Here is a 21,682-nt window from a genome sequence, read left to right on the forward strand (position 1 = left end):
TGGTGCAGTGGTGACACACACCGCTATCGACATGCTGCTGCATATGAGGCCATCACCTCCAAGTGTTGAGAAGGTTACTGGCGGGTGTGGCGTCGCGAACACCCGGTTTCTCCACACTTTCTGTTTGCCCAACAGGCCACTGATGTAGTGATAGCCCACCTGCCTATTAATGCCACTCCTAGTGCTGCCACCCTCAGCTGTCCTGCATGTTGTTGGTGTGACATCGGACCGCATCACATTTAACCTGTCTACTTTACGGATGTCCACTAGGCTGCTGATCTAGTGATGGCACACACCTGCCCAAAAATGCTGCCCCAGATGCCGCCACCCCCAGCCACTCCTTGGGTTGCTGGTGTAAATTTATGCAATTTCGCCATCAACCTGCCACACTTTCAAGTGTCTCACAAGGCCGCTGACATAGTGATGGCTCGCACCTATCAAGACATGCCGCCCCCAATGCTGCTGCCTCCAGCTGCTCTGCAGGTTGCTGATGCGACATCGGGCTCCACCACCATCGCTCCACCGCATTTTCAGACTGGCCAGTTGGCCGCCAACTCAGTGTCGGCATGTACTACCTCCAACATGCTGCCATTGATGACATCGCTGCTCGCAGCTTCAGAGAAGGCTAATGGCATGGTAAGTTGTGCAACCACATGGTTTCACCGCACTTTCTGGCGGCCCACTAGGCCACCGATGTAGTGATGGTCCGCACTCGCCCTGACATGCTACCCCCGACACAACCACCCCCAACTACCCCGCAGGTTGCTGTAGCAATGTCAGGCCGCGCCATCATCAACGAGCTCTACCTGTGCTCTATCTGTAGACTAAATGTTTATAAATGAAGTTAGTTGATACCCTTAGAACCATCATCAGCTTCAGTCAGCACGACTGAAGGTGGCAGGGCATTTGTTTCATTAGCTTGTGCACCAATATATTTAATCTAAAATGGGGAAAAATTAATTAATATTTGGTGATTTCAAACTTAAAATGCTGAATTAATGTAGAATTGAAAATACAGTATCAGTGTGTAGTAAAAATTCAGAAGTCCAAATTGTTTATCAACCACAAGTTAAGAAACAAAAACTATAGATTTGTATCACTCAAATTATGCAATTTCGAAATCCAATTAAAATTTGTTTTGGAAATATGGAATATTTGGAACTGTGTATTTTTTTTCGACTTGCAATGTGCTGTAATTTTAAATACAATGAAAGTTGCAAGGAAGTCCCAAATGATTCCAAAAGAACTGAATCTGGGTTATATTTATTTTACAACGGTTGCCTAGCAAGCAGATATTATTTCGCTGCCTTATTGAATTTAGTTTTATTTCCCAGGCACCGTGAGTGCTGCGTTCGCTTTCAACGTTTTATATACGTGAGATTTTGTTCTATACCAATCTTTTAGTTTACGTTATATCTAAGAAGTTAACCAAACGCGGTTTTGTTAGTGTCGAGAGATTTGGAATTAGTTTTTAAAAAGGGGTCTATAATGCTGTACTTAGAAGATTATTTAGAAAGTAAGTGTTAGGTTAAGACTTTATTTGCTGTGCATTTAAATGCATGTTCTAAAATTGCTTACGCCAATGAAACTTGTTTAACTCTCCTCTACACTTTTGACTCTAAACGATAAACGCTAATCTAATGCTAAACTAATCAATTGGAGATATTTTTCTGGTGTAAGTGCTCGTCTGAAAAAATTAAAATCTGAAAATTGTTTTTTGATTTCTCATTCTTTTTGATAATCGAATACTACTACACGGCATTGCACTGTTGCAAGTGGTTCACCCGGTAATACCAGAAAATTGCGGTTTTGCACTAAAAAAAATTCTAAAAATGTGAAAATGGTATTGCTGATGTATCCTGTAACTACCTTTCTAAGGTTTTCCTAATTATTTTTTAACGTAAAGCCCCGTTTTTTTTTTTTTTTTTTTTTTTTTTTTTTTTTTTTTTTTTTTTTTTTTTTTTTTTTTTTTTTTTTTTTTGGTATTTCAGATTACAATTGGAGATGGGGAACTTCAGTGTTTCAGTTTTTAGATTTTGGAAGGGACAGAAACTGAAAGAAGAAAGTGTGGAGGCTACATGCAATGGGCAGGAAGCTAGGGGGGAGGGGCATAAAAGCAGAAAATGGTATTCGTGCAGGAAGGACTCATTGAAAAGTTTGCATGGGTGGGGGAAAAGGTGGAAGTAATAGGAGTTTCGGATACGAGGATGGGATAGACAAATAAGGCTACTGGCGGTATGTAGACATGTAGGGTGAGGAGATGAAGCCATCCAGGTGGTATAGAATAGGTTGGCTATGTTGGGGGAAGATAGATGGGTAATAGTGGCTGGAAATCTAAACATGCCAGGGGTGGTGGTGGAGTAGAGGTTGGAGGGAATGGGGGAAAGGGAGCAGAGATGGACAACCCAATTGGTGAGTGCAGGACTGAAGCAAGTGGTGGGAGAGCCTACCATGAAGAGATGGGGTAAATGAGAGGAGACTTACAATCTGTTAAATGTGGTGCTGGTGAGATCGGTTGAGGTAGTGTTGTATGGCAATGGAGGGCATCAGCGACCACAGGATCCTATGTTTGATATATGTTATAACAGTTCCTTTGTTACGTCAAGTTGCGTGCTATTGCATGTAACAATTCGGCGCTTTGTGCCTCTATACTATTTAACTTAAAACGTCATTGTTGAGGGTTGATGCTTGCGTTTAGATATACAGTAGGGTCTTGCATATTTTTCAAATTTTTATTTAACTTGCACTGCATTACAAAATCCAAGTACAATATATACACGTTCTTATGTATGGAGAACTATAGAATCAGAAATGCAATCAAAGATCAAAGTGACGGCGGCCGCGTCAATGCGCAGGCTTTCTTATGTAACCTATAAATGTAATTTATTAAAAACCAACTATTTAAAAACACTGTATTCAGGGTAAAACAAGGAATGTCTGTAGTACTGAAAAAAAAACACCATTTCGGTATGTTATTATATCATACATGGAAAATTTACAATGTTAGAACTTGACCAGTTAGCAAAATATTTTATTATGGTAGGTCAGCTAATGAAAAAAATTATGTGTGTTTTAATACATCGCGATATGGTAGGGATATTTGATGAAGTCTTCAACAATACTGTGCTGAAGTTATTACGACCTGTACTTTTTTATGGTATAAGCACGGAATTAGGCATTTTTGATGGGAAAGGTTAACATCCTTATTTTACACTACAATTTTGTTGAGAAAATTAAATTAGAGTAGGTATGAATATATTTTCGGTATCTTGTTTTATAGGAAGGTAGGGCTGAAGAATACTTTACAATACCGTATGTTAGAAGAATACTTTATAATATGTTAGAAGTTTAATAAAACATTGTGAAAAACAATAAATAATAAACATTTAAAATGTGGTATCGCAAAATATCCTAAACCAGGTGGGACTTTATATTAGAATACAATACCACAAAATATTACATGAACGGTATCTTGTGTACTAGAATAGGTAGGGCTATAAGTATGCTTTACGATACCCAAAATGTTAAAATCAATTTGAAAATTATTAATTAAATGGGTAATACTCTGACAGAGCGGCTTTTTAGAATGAAAAGAAAAAAATTGGAAAACGTGGTTTCCACACAGTTTACATTTCTCTAAATTTACTCTGAAGGGATGGTATCGTAGTTCCTACTAGTTTGTGATAAAATTATATCTTTATATCTTACATTACATTAAGTAGCTACATATGCTTTTACGCCGCAGTCATTCATTGTTATTCGCAAAAAAATAGGAATATATGTTTTCCATATATTTCAGAATTCCTGTTCCTGAATTAACCCTGAAAGGAATGTTTCTTAATTCCTCCTGGTTTGTGAAAAAAATAACTGTTTACAGCTTACATTACAATGTGTATGTATTCCTGCAATCGCCGAAATTCATTGTTTACCTGTGTTTTTTTTAATTTTTTGTTTAGAGAACTTTAGTCAATGTAGGTAGTGTTGTAATAATGCAATTCAGATAAATAATAACTATTGAATTTTGCAGTCTTCCTAAGAAATCTTTGATTACAGCCGTCATATGTTCTGTGTTTGACATGACTGGTGTTTTAAGTATCCCAGTTTATCTCTGGATCCTGATGGCATGATCCTGTTGTCTTTATCCTGTGGTACATGGTGCTTGCTGTTTTAATTCAGTACATTGAAAGATCCTGTTGGCTTGATCCTGTGTGTTTTAGTTCATTATGTCAGAAAAATCTCCACATGAAAGAAATTGCAAAATAATTAAGAATTATTATTGTAAGTTGAAAAAATTTATTTTTATTCAACTTACAATCATAATTCATTATATGACAATATTTTTTTATGCACAGGATCTTCCGATGTATTAAATTAAAACAGCAAGCATCAACAGGATCAGTCCAACAGAACCAAGACATCAGGATCTTTTAATATAATGAACTAAAAGAGCAAGCATTATGTACCAAAGGATAAAGCCTTCAGGATCCAGGGATAAGCTTCAGTACTGAATATGAAACGAAAGAAAGTGCATTGTTTATTCTCCATAGTTGGCAATAAATGTGCTAAACAAAGAGATACACGATTGCCGGTAAGTGTGAAAACACAGGTATTGTAATGTAAGCTTTAAACTTTTATTTTTCATGGACCAGTAGGAATTAAAAAACCATGTTTCGAGTATAAATTTAGGAACGTCTCTAGTACTTCAAAAACATATTTTACGTTTTTATTTCCTTTTTGGTTCCATGAAGCAGCTACGTCCGATGTTGGTATAGTAAGGTAAGCTATAAACAATTATTTTTCACAAACTATTAGGAATTAATGAACTATCCCTTCAGGGTAAATTTATCGACTTGTGTAATATGTGAAAACCATGTTTTCAGATATTTCTTTCCATCCTAAGAAGCTGCTCTGTCCGAGTATTACCATTAAATTATAAAACATGGTATCGCAAAATATCATAAACCAGGTAGGATTATAGTGTAAAATATGATACCGGAGGTATCTTCAGTATTGAGTTCTGTACTTGAATAGGTAGTATAGAATACAATACCCAAAAGTTAGCTAAGTAAAGAAACGTATTTTGTCCAAAATAAGCATGTGAATGCTCCCCACCCAAACCTCCATATTATTCCCGCTCTTGTCCCATAAAAATGTAGGGGTGTTAATGATGTCAGTGCAGCCATTTTGGTGCTGTCAATATTGTTATGGTATCTAGATCTGTAAAAAAAAAAATAGAATCCAGAAAATTGTGTTTTTAAACACTCCAGACAATCCTTTATTTTACTGTGAAAATTCCTACTGGATTCTGAGTAACTACAATTTATAGGTTAAGTTAGGTAGCCTATGCAGTGATGCTGTCATCTACATGTGGTTAATAATAGCAGAGACAGTTTTCAACAAAAGATATTACTGATCCTGTTGTCGTTGCCGTACTGTTTTCTTGATACTAGCAGCAACTTGATCCTTTGGTTCTCCAGAGATAGGAATCTATCATAGAGCCAGAACTGTTTTAAAAAAGACAAGGTTTATTAATATCGGAACATTACCTCCGGGGCCAATCCTTTTTTCCACCCAGATTGGTTTTCCATTCCATGTGAATATTGATTAATATTCGTCTATATTTGTCAAATACTTCTTGTCAAATTATTCCAGTAATGAAAAAAAAAAATGTGTGTGTGTGTATGTGTGTGTATATATATATATATATATATATATATATATATATATATATATATATATATATATATATATATATATATACATACACATACATACATATATATACTTATATACTTATATATAACAAAATAAGCATTACAAAAGAGTATTTTCATTCAGTTGCATTAATTTATTAGCGAAATAGTACACTTGCCAATTAATACTTTCTCACAAAATAACTGCAGCTGTTATGTTATTCAGGTAATTTTAGATCTTATAGACTCTTCTGAATAACAGGTTTAAAAAAATCCAATAATAATGGGGTTTTAGGTCTAATTAATGTTGGTTTTTAATTAATCTTAGTTTATTTCCTCATTTTAATCCTAAATCCACATCACTGTGCTTCCCAGAGTATGAGTGGAGCAGATACGGAGGGCACACCAATCCACGTGCAGCATTTTATGTATTTTTAATAATTAACTTAATAACAAACACTGCTGGTGATTTGACTTCTTTGGGAGTTTTTCTTTCCAGCAGAAATGTTATTTGGAAAGTACCTTTTTGCAAACATAATACTAAGTACATATTTGATTAATTCAGCTCTGGCTACACAGAATTTTAAATAGTCTGATGTGAATGCAGTCAACTTTTACCACTCCACTAGGAAATTTCAGATGATTCTGCAAGCTGTGCTCTTGTGAACATTTGCCAGTTCTTTAACAGTCTGCACAAAATAATTGTGCCTAACAAATGCAGCATGATTTAAAAAAAAGAAGTGTGCATAGCTAGTAAAAGAGAGGGAAAAACAGTAAAGAGATAAACTAAACCAAAGGCATATGAAAAAGGCCAGAAATATATAATCTAAACCATTAATACTCAAGTCGTAAGCTATGCCAGATTGTACAGGCTGTTGTGCATTTGTTTATCACTGCTGTTTCAATAAACACCAAATCATTTATGTACAAATTTGATAATAAACTACATTAATGTTTATTGCACATCACAGAAGTATTATCCTTTTATTACTTAACATAAGAAAACTATTAGCAACATTTAACTTTTGACCAAAAATAGCATAAAGCCTTGCTTGAAAATGTTTGTGTAAAAATTTAGGACAGTAAGGATTCTTTCTAAAAAATATATGTAATTCTAGCTGGTTTCATTAAAAACATTACCTTGTGTATTACTGTGATGAAAAATTTTACTTCTGTGCACACTTCAGTTTACATTTTATTGCATGTTAAATATATGTAACATTTTTTAACCCTGCTGTAAACATTGAAAATAACTCTGTTGGCTGCCAAATTTTTGACATAGGACTCCGTGATTTTGTTTTAGAGTAAAATGTTAGTGTCAGGATATATTGCTTGCTGTTAAATGATTATAAGCTGTAAAAACAAATTGTCTATGAATCTTATGTAAAAAGAAATCTTTGGGAATGTGCTTTCTTGTAAATACACATACGTAGTGTGTTCTTCTTTTCTTGGAAGTGTCTTCTGCCTCTACATTCCTGCATCCGTTGAGCACTTTTCTTTCCCATAGTTTACCTACAAACAAAATACATCACTTATAAGTTATAGAAATGTAAGTTAAAGCCAGTTTTCATTGTTTAAAGAATGTGTAACTGTAAATTATCACAGAATTGCAAGCATATAACATAACCTCATTTTAAAATTATATATGTTAAAAAATTATAAATACAAGTGGTGTACTTATTAGTTTTTTTATATAAATAGTATATTCTTTAAAATGTGAAGGTACAGTTAAATAAACTTTCCACATTTAACAAATTTGCTTCATTAAAAGTATCTTGAAATTGTCATGGAATAATATTTTAATTTTTAGGGGGGTCATGTTATCTTGTAACATTAATTTATAGTTGTGTTTTTTCTCTTGTTTATTCATACAATGCAAAATAGGCCTATGATGAAATATTTGACGAAAAGGAAATTGGAATTTAATAAATTATAAAAAACTTGTCCTTCTGTCACCACCAAAGATTTTTATGATTTTTAATTTTGAGCATGAGCATTAAACATTAAACCACCAAGTGTTCTTAAAACCTATCAATGCATAAGCATTAATACAATGGACTTGTATTCCAAATGACCCAATCAAGATCTGGTCATCCTGATTCCAGTTTTTATATGGTTAGATTTTGGGCCAGTTATCATATACTATTTGCTAATGAGATATAAGCTACGCTATAAGCAAAGAATTTTTTCTGTGATAATTTTATAATCGTTTTAATACATTTTTGTCCTTTTTGCAGTGATTGAACATTTGCCACAAGAATTGCGGGACCGGTTCACCGAGATGCGAGAAATGGACCTCTCAGTACAGAGTAAGATGTCTTTTTTTGTACTGTATAGTATTTATACTTGCAAATATACTAGCATAGGTAACCTTCTTATATGGTGTAGAAAGTTTATTTACAAGATATTACCATACTTCATGTCAGTTTGGTGCATAGCATGTTTTGAACTCTTGTACTTCTCCTAAATTACTTAATTGTCTCAAAATAAATGTATATTTTATAATTTAGTATTTACTATCTGCTACTAGAGTTCAAAGAAGGGACAACCTATAAATATAATTTTGTATTACTCAACTACATGTAGTATTTATATGTATGTATTAATTTATTTATGTACAATTATCACATGCACACTAACACTCCTTGAAGAGATTGTAAGGGTGTGTACGAAACATACAAGGATCAAAACACTGTTAAATTTAAATAATTACACAAAGGACACAACAAACAATGGACACGGACACAAACATTCATTAAATCAAACTTATAAAGATTCATAAATAAAAAAACTACAAAATTGATGATGAATAGATTAGAATTATAGATTTTATATTAACACATGGAGAGTAAATTATATCAACTGAGAATACACTAATTATGGGAATACCTGTGTGTACTAGCTAATTAGTTTTATTTCCAAGTTGATTGAATCTATTATAGTTATTGATTAGTCTAAAAATATTTTTCCTGTAAAGTGTACATAAAGTAGATGTTTTGTAACTCAAACATTGAGGAACTCTAATACCAGTGGTATCCAAGACATATTTACAATGAATTTAATGACTTTAACAGTTTGTGATAAAGAGAAAATCAAGATAGGTACGCCGGTCAAAGAGAGAAGTTAATTTAGAAAGAAGGAAAGTTTTTTGAACAATAGGATAGACATATTTTTTTGAATAGGTATGTTCAATTTTATCATTGTCTGAAGAGTTAATATTGTTCCATATTACTAAACAATATTCAAGTTTTGACCTAATAAGTGCTAAGAAAAGAGATAAAATGTAATCAGAATTTGTAGCATAATTAAAGATGTATTTAATGAGGGCATGTGTTATTCTGGAACTAGAAGTTAGATAATCAACATGATAAAATAATTTGGAATCTATAATAATTCCAAGATCTTTTAATGTAGTAGTTTTTGGAATTAATTTTATATTCCAATTTATAATCATATTTGATAGGAAGATATTTCCTGCTAAAGGATTTTATTTTAGTTTTGTCACTGATAAGACAAACCAAATTTGACTTGCACCAAAAATTAATTACAATAATGTCAGATTGAAATAATAGACAAATCATTTAAAGTGGTGATTTTTCTTCAAATTTTTAAGTCAATTGAAAACAATACACAATTAGAATGTGAAATAACATGAGTAATGTCATCAATGAATATATTTTACAGTAAAGGTTGAGGGCTGATCGCGCATTGCCGGTGATTTCGAGATGTTAACTATGGGCGCCACCACGTGGAAGGGCACGTGGACCCGGCGGAGTCTCTCACTCAGGGCGTGACGTAGCCCAAGTGGGGACGAGTTACCAGCCCTTTCTATCCTAGCTACCCAGACCTGGCCCGCTCTAGGCGTCGGGCACGCCACACTCCTAGACTCACTCACCACGTGATTAAATAAGTACTCACTTTATATTTATTCTCCAGATTTAATTTCACTAACACGTCTCTCTACACGCCCGTTACACGTTACACATTACACGGTTAAAAAGCCTGAGGCACGAATCGGTTTAGGTGAGGGCATGGTCCACACACGTGGCCATGCTGCAAAGTATACTTATTACACGGTGATGAAAAAACTCGACTGAGACAATTAATTAATTAAACAGCCCGCTGGCCGAGAGCTGCCCCGAGGATGACGAGCGAAAGAGATTCAGAAATACTTAACGAGACAGAATTACTTGGTCAGTGCAGAACAAAGGTTGAAGTCCCCGGGGTGCTGGCGCGTCTGCTCTCGGTCAGTGATGAAGATCGACTGGGCTGAGCTCATCGCTCGCAGGTGGCAACATGGCGCCCTTCGCGCCAACACAATTACCGTTACTGTATTCTACGACTCCGTGCCCCGGCGAAAGTTGAGTAAATTACAGATAAACATTAAAAATATATAAAAATTACTGACAATGGAAAGTTTGTTACTATTTACTTATTTAATGATAATTCATATAAAAGCATTCCTATCCTCGTCCAAGTCCGTGCCTGTTCGGGTCCGCCCGGGCAACGTCTATAGTTATTTAAGGTAACTTATTTAAATTAAAGAAACACAAGTAAACTACACAGCACTGTGGCGAAGATGGATGAAAACAACAAAAAGGCTTACAATTAATATTAACATAGCAATTTTAGGGATCGCCGCACTGCTTCTAAGCGCCCTCTTGTGGTAGTTCGTGGCGCGCAATTCAAACACACGACTACGTACATGGCGGTACAAATGCCGGGGAAGGGGAGAGGAATGTTGAGGAAACGGAGACTGACTAGGCTCATGGGGCGTAGCCCCGGCTGACGTCAAGGTGATAATGTACCACTCTGTGGGACACCAGAACTAGCTTCAAAATTTATGGAGTTACTGTTATTAATAGAGACAAAAAAATCTTCTGTTTGTGAGGTATTTGATAGACCAATTTAAAAAAATTATCCCAAAAACTTAAAAATTAGATAATTTCCTTAAATAATAATGAATGACTAACAAGAGTCAAAAGTTTTGGCTAAATCAATATAGCAGGCATCAACCTGACCGCTGTTGATGACTTCGTTGTATTGGATTGAAGAATGTAATTAAATTTGTAGTTGTGGACATATCAGATCTTAAACCATTTTGATTATCAGACAATCTCTTTTGAATGAGATATTTATAATTTTTAAAATAATTTTCTCAAAAATTTTTGAAAAACCTTTTAGAAGATATATATGGGTCTGTAGTTGGAGACATTTAATTTAGAACCACTTTTATGAAGTGGAATAACTTTTGTAATTTTCCATTCATTTGGAAAGACTTGAGTTTTTAAACTCATTATAAATAAATGTGTTAGAATAGATACTAATCGGTGAGAACAGCCTTTTATTATAAAGTGTGGTATCCCATCAGGACCAGTAGACATTATATACTTAGCCCGTTTCTGGAAGAATGAGAATTGAGTAATAAAACATGTTTTTGTTTCTTCTATAGAGTTAATGAAAGTGTTTCTTTGATTTTAAGGATTGACTGGGATCTTTTAAAGATCCAGTTTGGGTAATTAAAGATTTTTTTGTAAAAGCAGGGTTAAAGGCATTAATATTGTTACAGATACAAGCATTTCATTCATTCGTTACATTGCAGAATTCCTGCCCCCTAATATTTTTCTCATTTGAATAAGACTATTTTATGTTTAGTGTTTTGTGAATATTTTTATAATTATTTTTATTTTCAATATTTTGTTGGTGTTTTAATAATAATTATTAATTTAGGTTATGTTGTAGGGTTTTATTATTTTATTACTTCATAATTTAAAATTAACATGTGTATTATTTACGTTTTTTATATATTTTAAAGCATAGTATGGATAGTTGGACGATAACTTTCGAGAACAATCTAGTAAGATTGAAAAGAAAGGAACACAGGCGCGACAAACTGTCACCAACAAGTTATCACGCCTCAAGTTAGTGCGTCGTTGGAAAATCCCAGCACGTGGACGTGTTACTACGCAGCAATAAACTGGAACTGTCGCTGGGCGCAGTCTCACCAGCCAATCAGGGCGAACGTTTGAGATGGCGTGATATGTCTCCCCATGCCAGTATTTTTCAGGAAATAATGTAATTGGTTGGTTGGCCCACGGGGTTGCCTCCCTTTTTTTTTTTTTGTTCTTGTAAAGGGACGGTAACTGCGTGGTGCGTGTTCAGTTGTTGTGTCGTCGAACCAGTGTGACGTTCGGCTGCGGCAACTCACAATAAAAAATGTAATTTGTAACAAGAAATTTTTTTAAAAATATAAACAAAACTATAACAGTATTCAATTATATTTATTCCGGGTTGTGTTGTCGGGCCAACTTTGGAATGCAACACATTTACTAGGTGATTAACATCAAATGATGTATAAAAATTTGACTAATCATGACTTCCAATAGCTTTGTAAGGACCTAGATAATCACCATTTTTCTAAAATTCAGTAAATGCAAAAAAAAAATAGTTTTAAAAACCCAATTATTCCAATGATTATCCCATCTGTGAAGTTTAACATTTTTAAAAGTTTTACTTTATGTCACTTATGTACTTTTTTGTTTACAGTCACTGTTATACCATAGATGTAGATTGTTCAAATAGGATTCTATACTGAAACAAAATGTAATTGTGCCAGTACACTAATACTACATGTTAGTGCTGGCTACGCTGTGTATTCAGTGTATAAAAGGTACATAATGTTTGCAGTTACATGGCTTTTGGCACCCTTGTCTTGGAAAAAAAAATCCTTTAGTTCCTTGCTATTCTAGTGTTTTTTCAGATATACATGCGTAGTGGATTGACTAAGCAAATTCGAGCATTGAGTGTAACCATCAGTGGTTTTAACATTATATTTTTTTACATTGCTTGTTGATTCCATTGGTAAAAAGTTCAAAAACTGAGAAGTGCTAAATTTATATTTCCTGCTTATAATTTTTTTTCTTACGTACCCTTGAAAAAGTTATAACAGGGTTCTACTGGGTTTACCAAAATCACTTCAGGAAAATGCTGTGATGGTTCCTTCCCCAATTACCCTGAATTTAGTTTGTTGTGTGTGCATATCTAATGACTTCACTGTCAACAAGATGTAAAGCTCAGCTTAAATAAATTTTAAAAATTTTATTTATTTTCTTACAGATTCAATGGACAGTTTAGAGAAACGTGTCAAAGTGTTATTCTCTGATGCAAAAGCTATGAAACAAAATGATAGAGATGTGGAATATGATAAAATTCGAAAAGATTATTACAAGACTTTGGAGGATGCAGGTATGTACAGTTTTGATTAATTTTTTGTTAGTGTTTGTTGATATGTATATCTGTGTACAAAAACCACATCATGCCAACCGTAAATATTTAATATGTTTTGAACAAAATTAACTGTAGGCATATTTTATGTTTTTTCTAATTGTATCTTAAGCTAAACTGGAATTACTTGCTACACTGAAAGATGCCATACTTGGAATCCTAGTCCATTTGGTTACAGGGAGGGTGTTATTCAATCCTCCATTGGAGTAGAAATTTCATAGCTTATCTCCATCTCTTTAAGCCTCTTTTTTTTTGTTCATAAGTTTTGTATGTAAACCGCTGTCTTGTTAATTTTACTTCTTGACAACAGTCACACATTTATTTATGACCAATTTCAAAAATGATTTTCCAAAAGAGTCCTGGGCTCTTTGAAAAAGAGTTTGCAAAGATTCATATTCCTGAAATTATCATTCTGATTGATTTATCACAAATAGCTTTACCTTTCCTTACATATTGATATTATGAATGCATTTTATTTTTTGTTGATAGATGAGAAAGTGCAGCTAGCCAACCAAATGCACGACTTGGTTGAACGATACTTGCGCCGGCTTGATCAAGATTTGCACAAGTTCAAGATGGAACTGGAGGCTGATCATATGGGAATCACAGAGGTCTTGGAAAAAAGTAATTATGATTTTATTTTTGGTGATATAAATCTAAGTTGGTACCATTGCCAGTGTATTGTTTAAACTGCATGTTTTATTTCAAATGTTACAGCTCTCAAAAGCAGGAATTTTTAATTAAATGGTGTATGATCACACTTTTTAAAAAAATTTAAATTGTGATATTCCCAAAACCCTTCAACAATGGCATTTTCTTATGATAGATTTTCGTGGGTAGTTTTCAAAATAAACTCTGGATATGAAGGCTGGTTTTTTTTTTCAAACCTCCGATGGGCTATTAAAAAAAAAGACAAATTCACATAACATAATAATTTTACTACCAAAAATTCAGCATGGTGTTACTTATTTTTCTACATAATCACCAAAACGATTGAGGTATTTGTCATATCGTAAATCAAGCTTCTCGATGCCTTCTTCAAAGAAGTTAGCCGCCAGGGAATAGAGATACAGGGTCAAGTGCTGGGCTCTCCCTCTCAATGCCACTGTGAGGCAGATGAACTAATTGCGCGGCAAATTGTGCTGTACTATTTGTACTCTGGTGATAAGTCTTGACGTGGGAGCCAGTGCGCCGTCTTTTTAAGGCGTTTCAACAATATAATTTCACTGCTAGATTCCATGAAAGTTGTACAAATTTCTGTGGATGGCCCAAATGTGAATGTAAAGTTTTTAAGAGTCCATGAAAGATGATGAAAATGATTCAGTGCTAATCATTATTGGAACCTGTGGCCTCCCTAAAATGAATTTACTTTTAAAGCTGGTGTTAGTGGTACAGGCTGGAATGTAGTCCTTTTTTTAAGGGTACTTTACAGTATTTTCGAGAATGTTCCATCTCTGCATGATCAGTCCACATTAATGATATTGGTTGTAAATTATTTCATCTGAAGTTCTGTGCTGAACACTGGCTGGAGAACACAAGTGTTGATCAAAGAGCTAATGATATTTGGCCTTGTGTGATTTTTTGTGTTGAAATATTTCAGAAAGAAAAGTTGGAACCATATAGTACTTACTAGTTACAGAATTTTTCAAACTGAAATAAAAGACTGTATGCTTGGCCCTAAATTAGCATTTTTCATAATTATAGCTTCAGATTATGAAGACATTTTGAGTGATTTTCTGTCAGACTGACTTCTTGTACCATTTCTCCATAGTGTGTTGAGTTCTATGGTCCAAACCGATGCACATACTTTACTGAAGCCCAGCGGGAATGCAGAACAGCAGTGTCAGTACAGTTAGATGAAGCTCGTCATCGCAAGCTAAGTGATTTGGCTGTGAAGGAACTGGAAGCCAAAAAGCATAAAATTTTAATCCTCGTTCTGAAGTTAGACAAATTTACGATGAACTCGCATTAAAAAAAAACTGAGAACTTATGAAAAAAAATTATTATCCTTGCTGAATGACAGGCTAGCTCGAATATTTAGCCTGAAGTGTACATTCATAAATTCTTGCATAAATCATTTGGGCACCAAAAAAAAATCATGTTAGTTCCGAAGAAATGTTACTGTCGACAATTGGATGCTGGAATAACGCCTCTCGGACACTGATTTTTTATCTTTTTTATTATTTCATGAAAACTCTCAAGTCATGTTGGTTGCCATTTCCAGACCATGAGAAACAAATACCGTATTTACCCATGTACCACCCGCACATTTTTTCTGAAAAACAACATTCAAAAGTTGGGGTGTGGGTCATACACGAAATTTGAGGTTTTGGACAACAATGAAGACTGAAAAAATTGGATTTATAGTACATTACCGAATGCTGGAAGCATTTATTACAATGAAAATACAGCGAAACCCCTTATTTACGTTACCGTTATTTACTTTTTCCCGATATTTGCACCATTTTATTTCGGTCCCGTTTTAACCTCATATGATGCAATGCAATAAATTGCCGTTGTTTACAACGCGCGTATAAACTGCTTCCCGCAATTTACGCGGTTTATTCTGAGATTAACGCTTTCTAATTTAAATAATCGTAATACGACGTATTCTGATGTGTTTTCAAGACGTTTTTAAAAGTATTAAACTTTATCCGTAACGTGTCGGGAGTCGCTGTAATCCACCTATAAAACGTAAACAGCGCCAGTTGGCATCATTCGGTATAGAGCGTGCGCGCGTAGTCGAAGATCGATAGCGATAGCTCGCAAACTTCTTGCTACGCGCGCGCTCTGTTTACAACCAAGTTAACTATAACTGGCAACCCGCGCCATTTTATGCGTATCAATACAACTCACGTTTTTGCTACGGGTTTTTTTACGTTCAGGGTGTCTACTGACCCTGGAAAACCTGGAAATATCAGGGAATTTTGTAATCAGGGAATAATCAGGGAAAAATCAGGGAATTTTTTTAAAAATCAGGGAATTTTTGTTTGGTAGGTTGTAGTTGGCAATATGTTTTTTGTTTATTGATCAGCTTGCATTGGCGTGGCATCATGTGTATCCCCTCCCATTTTTATTTTTGAATGGCAAATAACGAACAATTCCCACGTCCAAATTCTTTTATTTACCATCGGATTCGGAAGTGGCATCAAATCACGTGATACAAACTGGTTCAAGATGGTCTGTTATCCTGCTGACGTGACGTGCTGCAGCATGTGCTTCCTACGTTCAGATTATACCGACAGGTGCATTTAATTTTAAGTATCTATGGATGCCCTCAACGTAAACTGGACATTTTTGTTAGCGTTGAAAATACATATTACAGACACTTTTGGTGAAGATTCACCATCTTTGCTAGAAATTGGTAGCTGTGGGCTTCATACGGTCCATGGTGCTTTCAAAACTGGAATTTCTGTTACACAATGGGACGTTTTTAGTTTTTTGAGGCACAGTTACTATTTGTTTAAGCACATATCTGCAAGGAGGGCAGATTACATTAGAATAACTGGATCAGAGCTTTTTCCCAAGAAATTTTGTGCAATCATATGGAATACTGCAGTTGCTGAGCGTGCCATGAAAATGTTACCCCACCTAAAGAAATTGGTTAGTGAAGTTTCTATTTCATCTCTCTCTTTCAGTGTAGTGAAATGTGCTCTTTAAGATAATCTTCTAAAAGTAAAATTGACATTCTTCCTTTTTTTGGCATCAGAGCTGGAATTGTTTCTCACAATGTTCCAAAGTGAAGCACCCATGGCACCTTTTCTCTATGATTCACTGGTTTTATTAGCTTTGGCAGGAAAATTTTGAAACCAGTAGTACTGAAGAGCTTTAGGGAGAAATGCAATGTATCTCTATTGGATGTAGATAACCAGGAATCTATTGACTGCTAACAATATCAAGTTGGGTTATGCAGTACGCCATGCCATCAGGAAAGAGAAAGTACCAGAAAAGTCTGTCCTGTTACAGAAAAATTATAGGACTTGTCTAAAGGTTATGGTAAAAAAACTTCAAGACAAAAGTCCCCTGAAGTACAATCTTACCAAGGGAATTTCCTGCTTATGTCCGTCTGTGGCTTTAAATTCGGGTGTGAGGAAACAGCGTGTGAAGTACAGTTTAGAATGTTGTCTTCAAAACAGGTGGCTATCAGGACAAGAAGCTGATAACATTGAGTGATCATATCAGTTGGTATGTTCCTTGCAAGATTCTGCAGCACTGTTCTCGTCTTTTTCTCGAGAAGACGGGCGCCTTGATCACTTGTGGATGCTCATTCTTAAGGCTTATACAGTAGCTTCCAAAACAGGCCTTCTAAAGTTTGTGAGGATGGTGTTGGTACTTTCCCATGGAAATTCATCATTGGAAAGAGGATTTTCAGTGAATTCTAATCAGCTGACTGAAAACTTGCAGGAAGAAATACTGATTGCACAAAGACAGATGTATGACTTTGTTCAACGTTCTGGAGGTGTAGAGCAGTATGTAAGAAATGCTAGTTGTAGGCGTAAGGAAGCCCTGCAAACAAAACAAAAAGAAAAGGAAGCTACAGACAAGAAGAAGGCAGAAAAAAGAAGAGTTGAAGAGGAGATCAAGGCATTGCAGTTGAAGAAGGCTCGAATGTTGGATTTGGCTCGTTCTGAAGTAAGTGCAATAGACGCAAAAGTTGAGTCACTGCGAAATTGATGGGAGCTTCCTTTTACTAATTTTTTTTTGCAAAAGGAAGTGTGTGAAATATTTGTAGCAGCATCTTTTATTTGCCATCAATTGAGTCACTTTGGCCACGTTTGGAAGAAGGTAATTTTTTTACTAATTTAAGTAAGTTGAAATACTTTGAAACCCGTCATTGTAATATTATGCAATTTTTTTTTCAGTTTCTTGGAATGTCGTAATTGTGTTAAAGAAAACCTGGAAAAATTCAGTTTTAGACCTGGAAAACCTGGAAAAATCAGGGAATTTAATTTACTTGATCTGGTAGACACCCTGTACGTTGAATAAAATGGTTTTATGGCATCACTCATTATTTTTAATTATTTGGCACTACGAGCTTTATTTTTATTTGCAGGATGTTGCAACGGACTGAACAGTTGACGATTGTGGTTATTGCATACAAACATTTTAAAATTTATTTCACCAAATTTACGTCTGTTGTTTGGAAAAATTGATCTACTATTTTGACAATGAATATTACTGGGTTTTTTTTCTTAATATTTCATGCATTTGTGTTAGTAAAATTCTGTGCTGCAGTTATAAAGAGTTTTCTTTGTTGTTACAATGACAGACTCTTTTTCCCTATTTATGCAGGCACATGTAAATAGACATTACAGTGAAAAAAATTTTTTTCCAGAGAGTATGTTGAAAATTTGGGGTGCGGGTCATACATGGGGGCGGGTGGTACATGGGTAAATACGGTACATGTGGAATTTACAAGCAATTCGCGCATAGCCTCTTCACTGACTCCAAAAACAAATGTGTCGACTGTTCGCAGGTACCAAAAGGATGAATATTAAAAAATATTTATCAGTTATGTCCCGTGGTTTTACATGAACTCATGGTACAAGCTGGAAGACTCAGTCCTTGAAACAGACAAATTTCACTTTATCCTCTCTATGGGTGAAATACCTGTGACTTTGGTCAAAAAAATTCTAGTTACAGTTTGAAACGATGAAAAAGAAGGTTGATTATATAAGCTAGCGCATGGACCACAGCCGCGAAATTCTCTATAACTCACATTAATATGTTTTTGTGAATCACCGCCCGACACACGACCTACCGGTACCTCGTTCGGACACTGACTAAAAAGGCTACGTGAAAATGTGTACCACCCAAATGAAGTGGCAGGTGCATGACCTTTTCCAGCCAATCACAGCATATCCCTTACAAAAACATAGCAGTATACAAGTTTCCTAACTCTCGCAACGAGGATTTTCTGGCAAAAATGAGAACAAAATCACAAAGTTCGGCGACATCATTTTTACCCAGTCAAAATAATACATGGAAAAATTACCACCCAATAATGGTGCATGGCAAAAACAGCCCGACAAACTCCAGAGTCCTTACTCACTGCTACCAAACTCTCTGTCGCTCTCTAACTATTACGCAACTGGAAAACCACCTCACCTGCTTGCCGTCAGACAAAGGACCATGGCAAAAAGTAAAATTATTTTAAAATGCAATTACAAATAAAAACCAACAAGCAACACTTAAAAAATATGTTAAACACATGAAAAAACACTATGCAAATAAGCCAACAGGTAAATATAACATCTAGAAGCTTGTTCACTATAAAGCAAACAAATCATGTAAATTATGATTATAAAACATTTGGCAGACACAGGAAATACTTCTTAAAAAGAATAAAATGTTGGTGTTAAAATAATGCCTGAATACCTAACTATAGTACTGGACATGATGAGAGACCATAATAAATCATTAATAAACTGTGTAGCAATTGGGGAGGGCAGTAACTTGGGTCGCTACTAGACATTTAAACTCTCCAGATCTGTGCGCAGGTGTTTTCAAGTGTAACATACTGTTACAAAGAACATATGGAAATTGGGTAGTGAATGAGTTAAACAGTCTGGAAAACTGGAATTTAAATTCAGGAAAACCTGGAAATACCCAGGACTTTTATTGAAAGTTTTTATACTTAAACTAACACAATTCATTGCTCAGTCACGTAAGAGAGGGTTGGCAGCAGGATGAGGGTGGGAATGTCATCCAAGGTGCAATTATTGGCTTTGAGCTGCGGGTTCGTGCACACTAGTACACTCATTTCATATTACAATAAGAGTCAGTGTGTAGTTTAATTTCTTCACCCGATTATCAGAATCTTTAGTGATTTTGTGCTAGTGAAAGTATTATAAGCTATGTTACAGAATACCTTACCTGAACTGATCTTGGGCCCAGTTAGTTCGGGTTAGAAACATGAATGTTGCCAACTAGCACAGGCTTCATTTTTATACGTACTACACAGCGGCAATGAACAGATAAACGTAATTACGCTTGAAAACATCTTTAAAAGAAAATTTACTCATCAGACAACTTCGTATTTCTGTTAGTTAAATAAGTACAAGTTAAGTGGTAATATCCTAACGAATAATGGATTTCAACTTAAAAATACATCTTTTATTTGGGAAAATAAGTTCATGGGCAACATCTTGCATGGCAAAATATAACCTACATCTTTGGAGGAAAGGCAGGACCAAAATATTTTACCATATTGGATGGGAAATCGTATTGTGCCGGTACATCTCAAATTAGTTTTTGTAATTGTAATTACTATATTTTCCCACATTGCGTGACAGCAACTTGAAAACCAATTGCTGTTGCACGGTGCTTTGTCATATGATCTTTGGCAAGGTCATGTTTATTACCAACACAGAGCGCTCGGAATCTAACAGCGGGACTGAAAACATCTTGCCATATTTATGCCAGAATTTTTTTCCACAAATTTTGACGCCCTTAAAATAACAATGTGACGATTATGCAATAAAACACTGTATGTCTCTGTCACAAATTATATGGGTGTCTTATTTTTCCCCCATGGTAAAACTGCTCGTACACACTATTTACATGTAATTTTTTCTGGTTATATTCACATTTAAATTAAAAAGATTATTCTTTGAATCCTTGGCTACTTTTTTTATTCTTTGCATTATATTTGTTATACATTATTTATTTATTTTATTTATTTATAATTTGGAACATGCACACCAATGATCTGAAAAGAGATTACAGGGGTGTGCACGGTGCAAAAAAACAAACATAATACACAAGACACACCACAGACAAAGGACACAAAACAAAAAAAATTAAAAACAAAAAATTAATTAATTCAAAACTACAGAAAATAAGTGAATTTAGAATAATAGTAAATTTAGATTGCCAACAAACAAAAATACACTTAATTGAGTTGACTGCAAGTGCTACTAAAATAATTTACTAATTGGTTAAGCTTGTTACTATTAGGTCCAATCTATTATAATTGCTTATTAATCTAAAAATATCATTTTTCTCTTGATTGTACAGTAAGTAGACGTAAGTCGACTATGATACTGGGGAACTCTTAAACCAATATTATCTACGATGTATTTACAATTGATTTTAGATGACTAACAATTGGAAATAAAAAATTGGTCAAGGAGGGCACGCCGATCAAAAAGTGATGTTAATTGAGGAGAGGGAAATGATTTTTGAGTAATAAGTTTAATACATTTGTTTTGAATATTTTCAATTTTATCAATACAGAGAATTAATTTTGTTCCATATTACTGAACAATATTCTAATTTTGACCTAATAAGTTCTGAGAAAAGAGAAATAATGGAATCTGAATTAATGGCATGGTAAGTAATATATTTAATTAGGGCAAGTGTTCTTCGAGAACTAGAAATTAAAAAATCTACATGGTAACAAAATTAAAGAAAAATTTTAAGTAACAGTGGTTGATGGCTATTTTCAGGGTCCCTGGAACTTGACCAGCCCCAGAAAAACAACAGTCAGAAAGAAAATATATATAGCTTCACCTCAGTACGCTGTTCACCCTATGGTAAGTTAGTCTGGTTTACAAATAACTTTCCCAGAATAAACCGTACAGCAAAAATATCTTGAGGTACAAATGTTCAGATTTCTTTTAATATTGTTTTTTTTAATTTCTTCCTATAGGGAGGTTTCGTCAAAAGACAAAACATAACTACTTAACAATCGCTAATACAGT

General features: G+C 34.7%; 1 protein-coding gene across 1 annotated transcript in view; it reads left to right on the forward strand.

Moving 5' to 3' along the window:
• Nucleotides 1–1,397: 1,397 nt before the first annotated feature.
• LOC134529676 (inhibitor of growth protein 3) overlaps nt 1,398–21,682 on the forward strand; it is a 43,567-nt gene continuing 23,282 nt past the window's right edge. The window contains exons 1-5 of the mRNA XM_063364017.1: nt 1,398–1,516; nt 7,931–8,002; nt 12,810–12,938; nt 13,467–13,601; nt 21,428–21,514. Coding sequence (XP_063220087.1) covers nt 1,489–1,516; nt 7,931–8,002; nt 12,810–12,938; nt 13,467–13,601; nt 21,428–21,514 — 451 coding nt within the window. The 5' untranslated portion in view covers nt 1,398–1,488. The remainder of the gene's footprint in view (nt 1,517–7,930; nt 8,003–12,809; nt 12,939–13,466; nt 13,602–21,427; nt 21,515–21,682) is intronic.

The sequence above is a fragment of the Bacillus rossius genome, chromosome 2, assembly GCF_032445375.1.
Source record: "Bacillus rossius redtenbacheri isolate Brsri chromosome 2, Brsri_v3, whole genome shotgun sequence".
NCBI lineage: Eukaryota > Metazoa > Arthropoda > Insecta > Phasmatodea > Bacillidae > Bacillus > Bacillus rossius.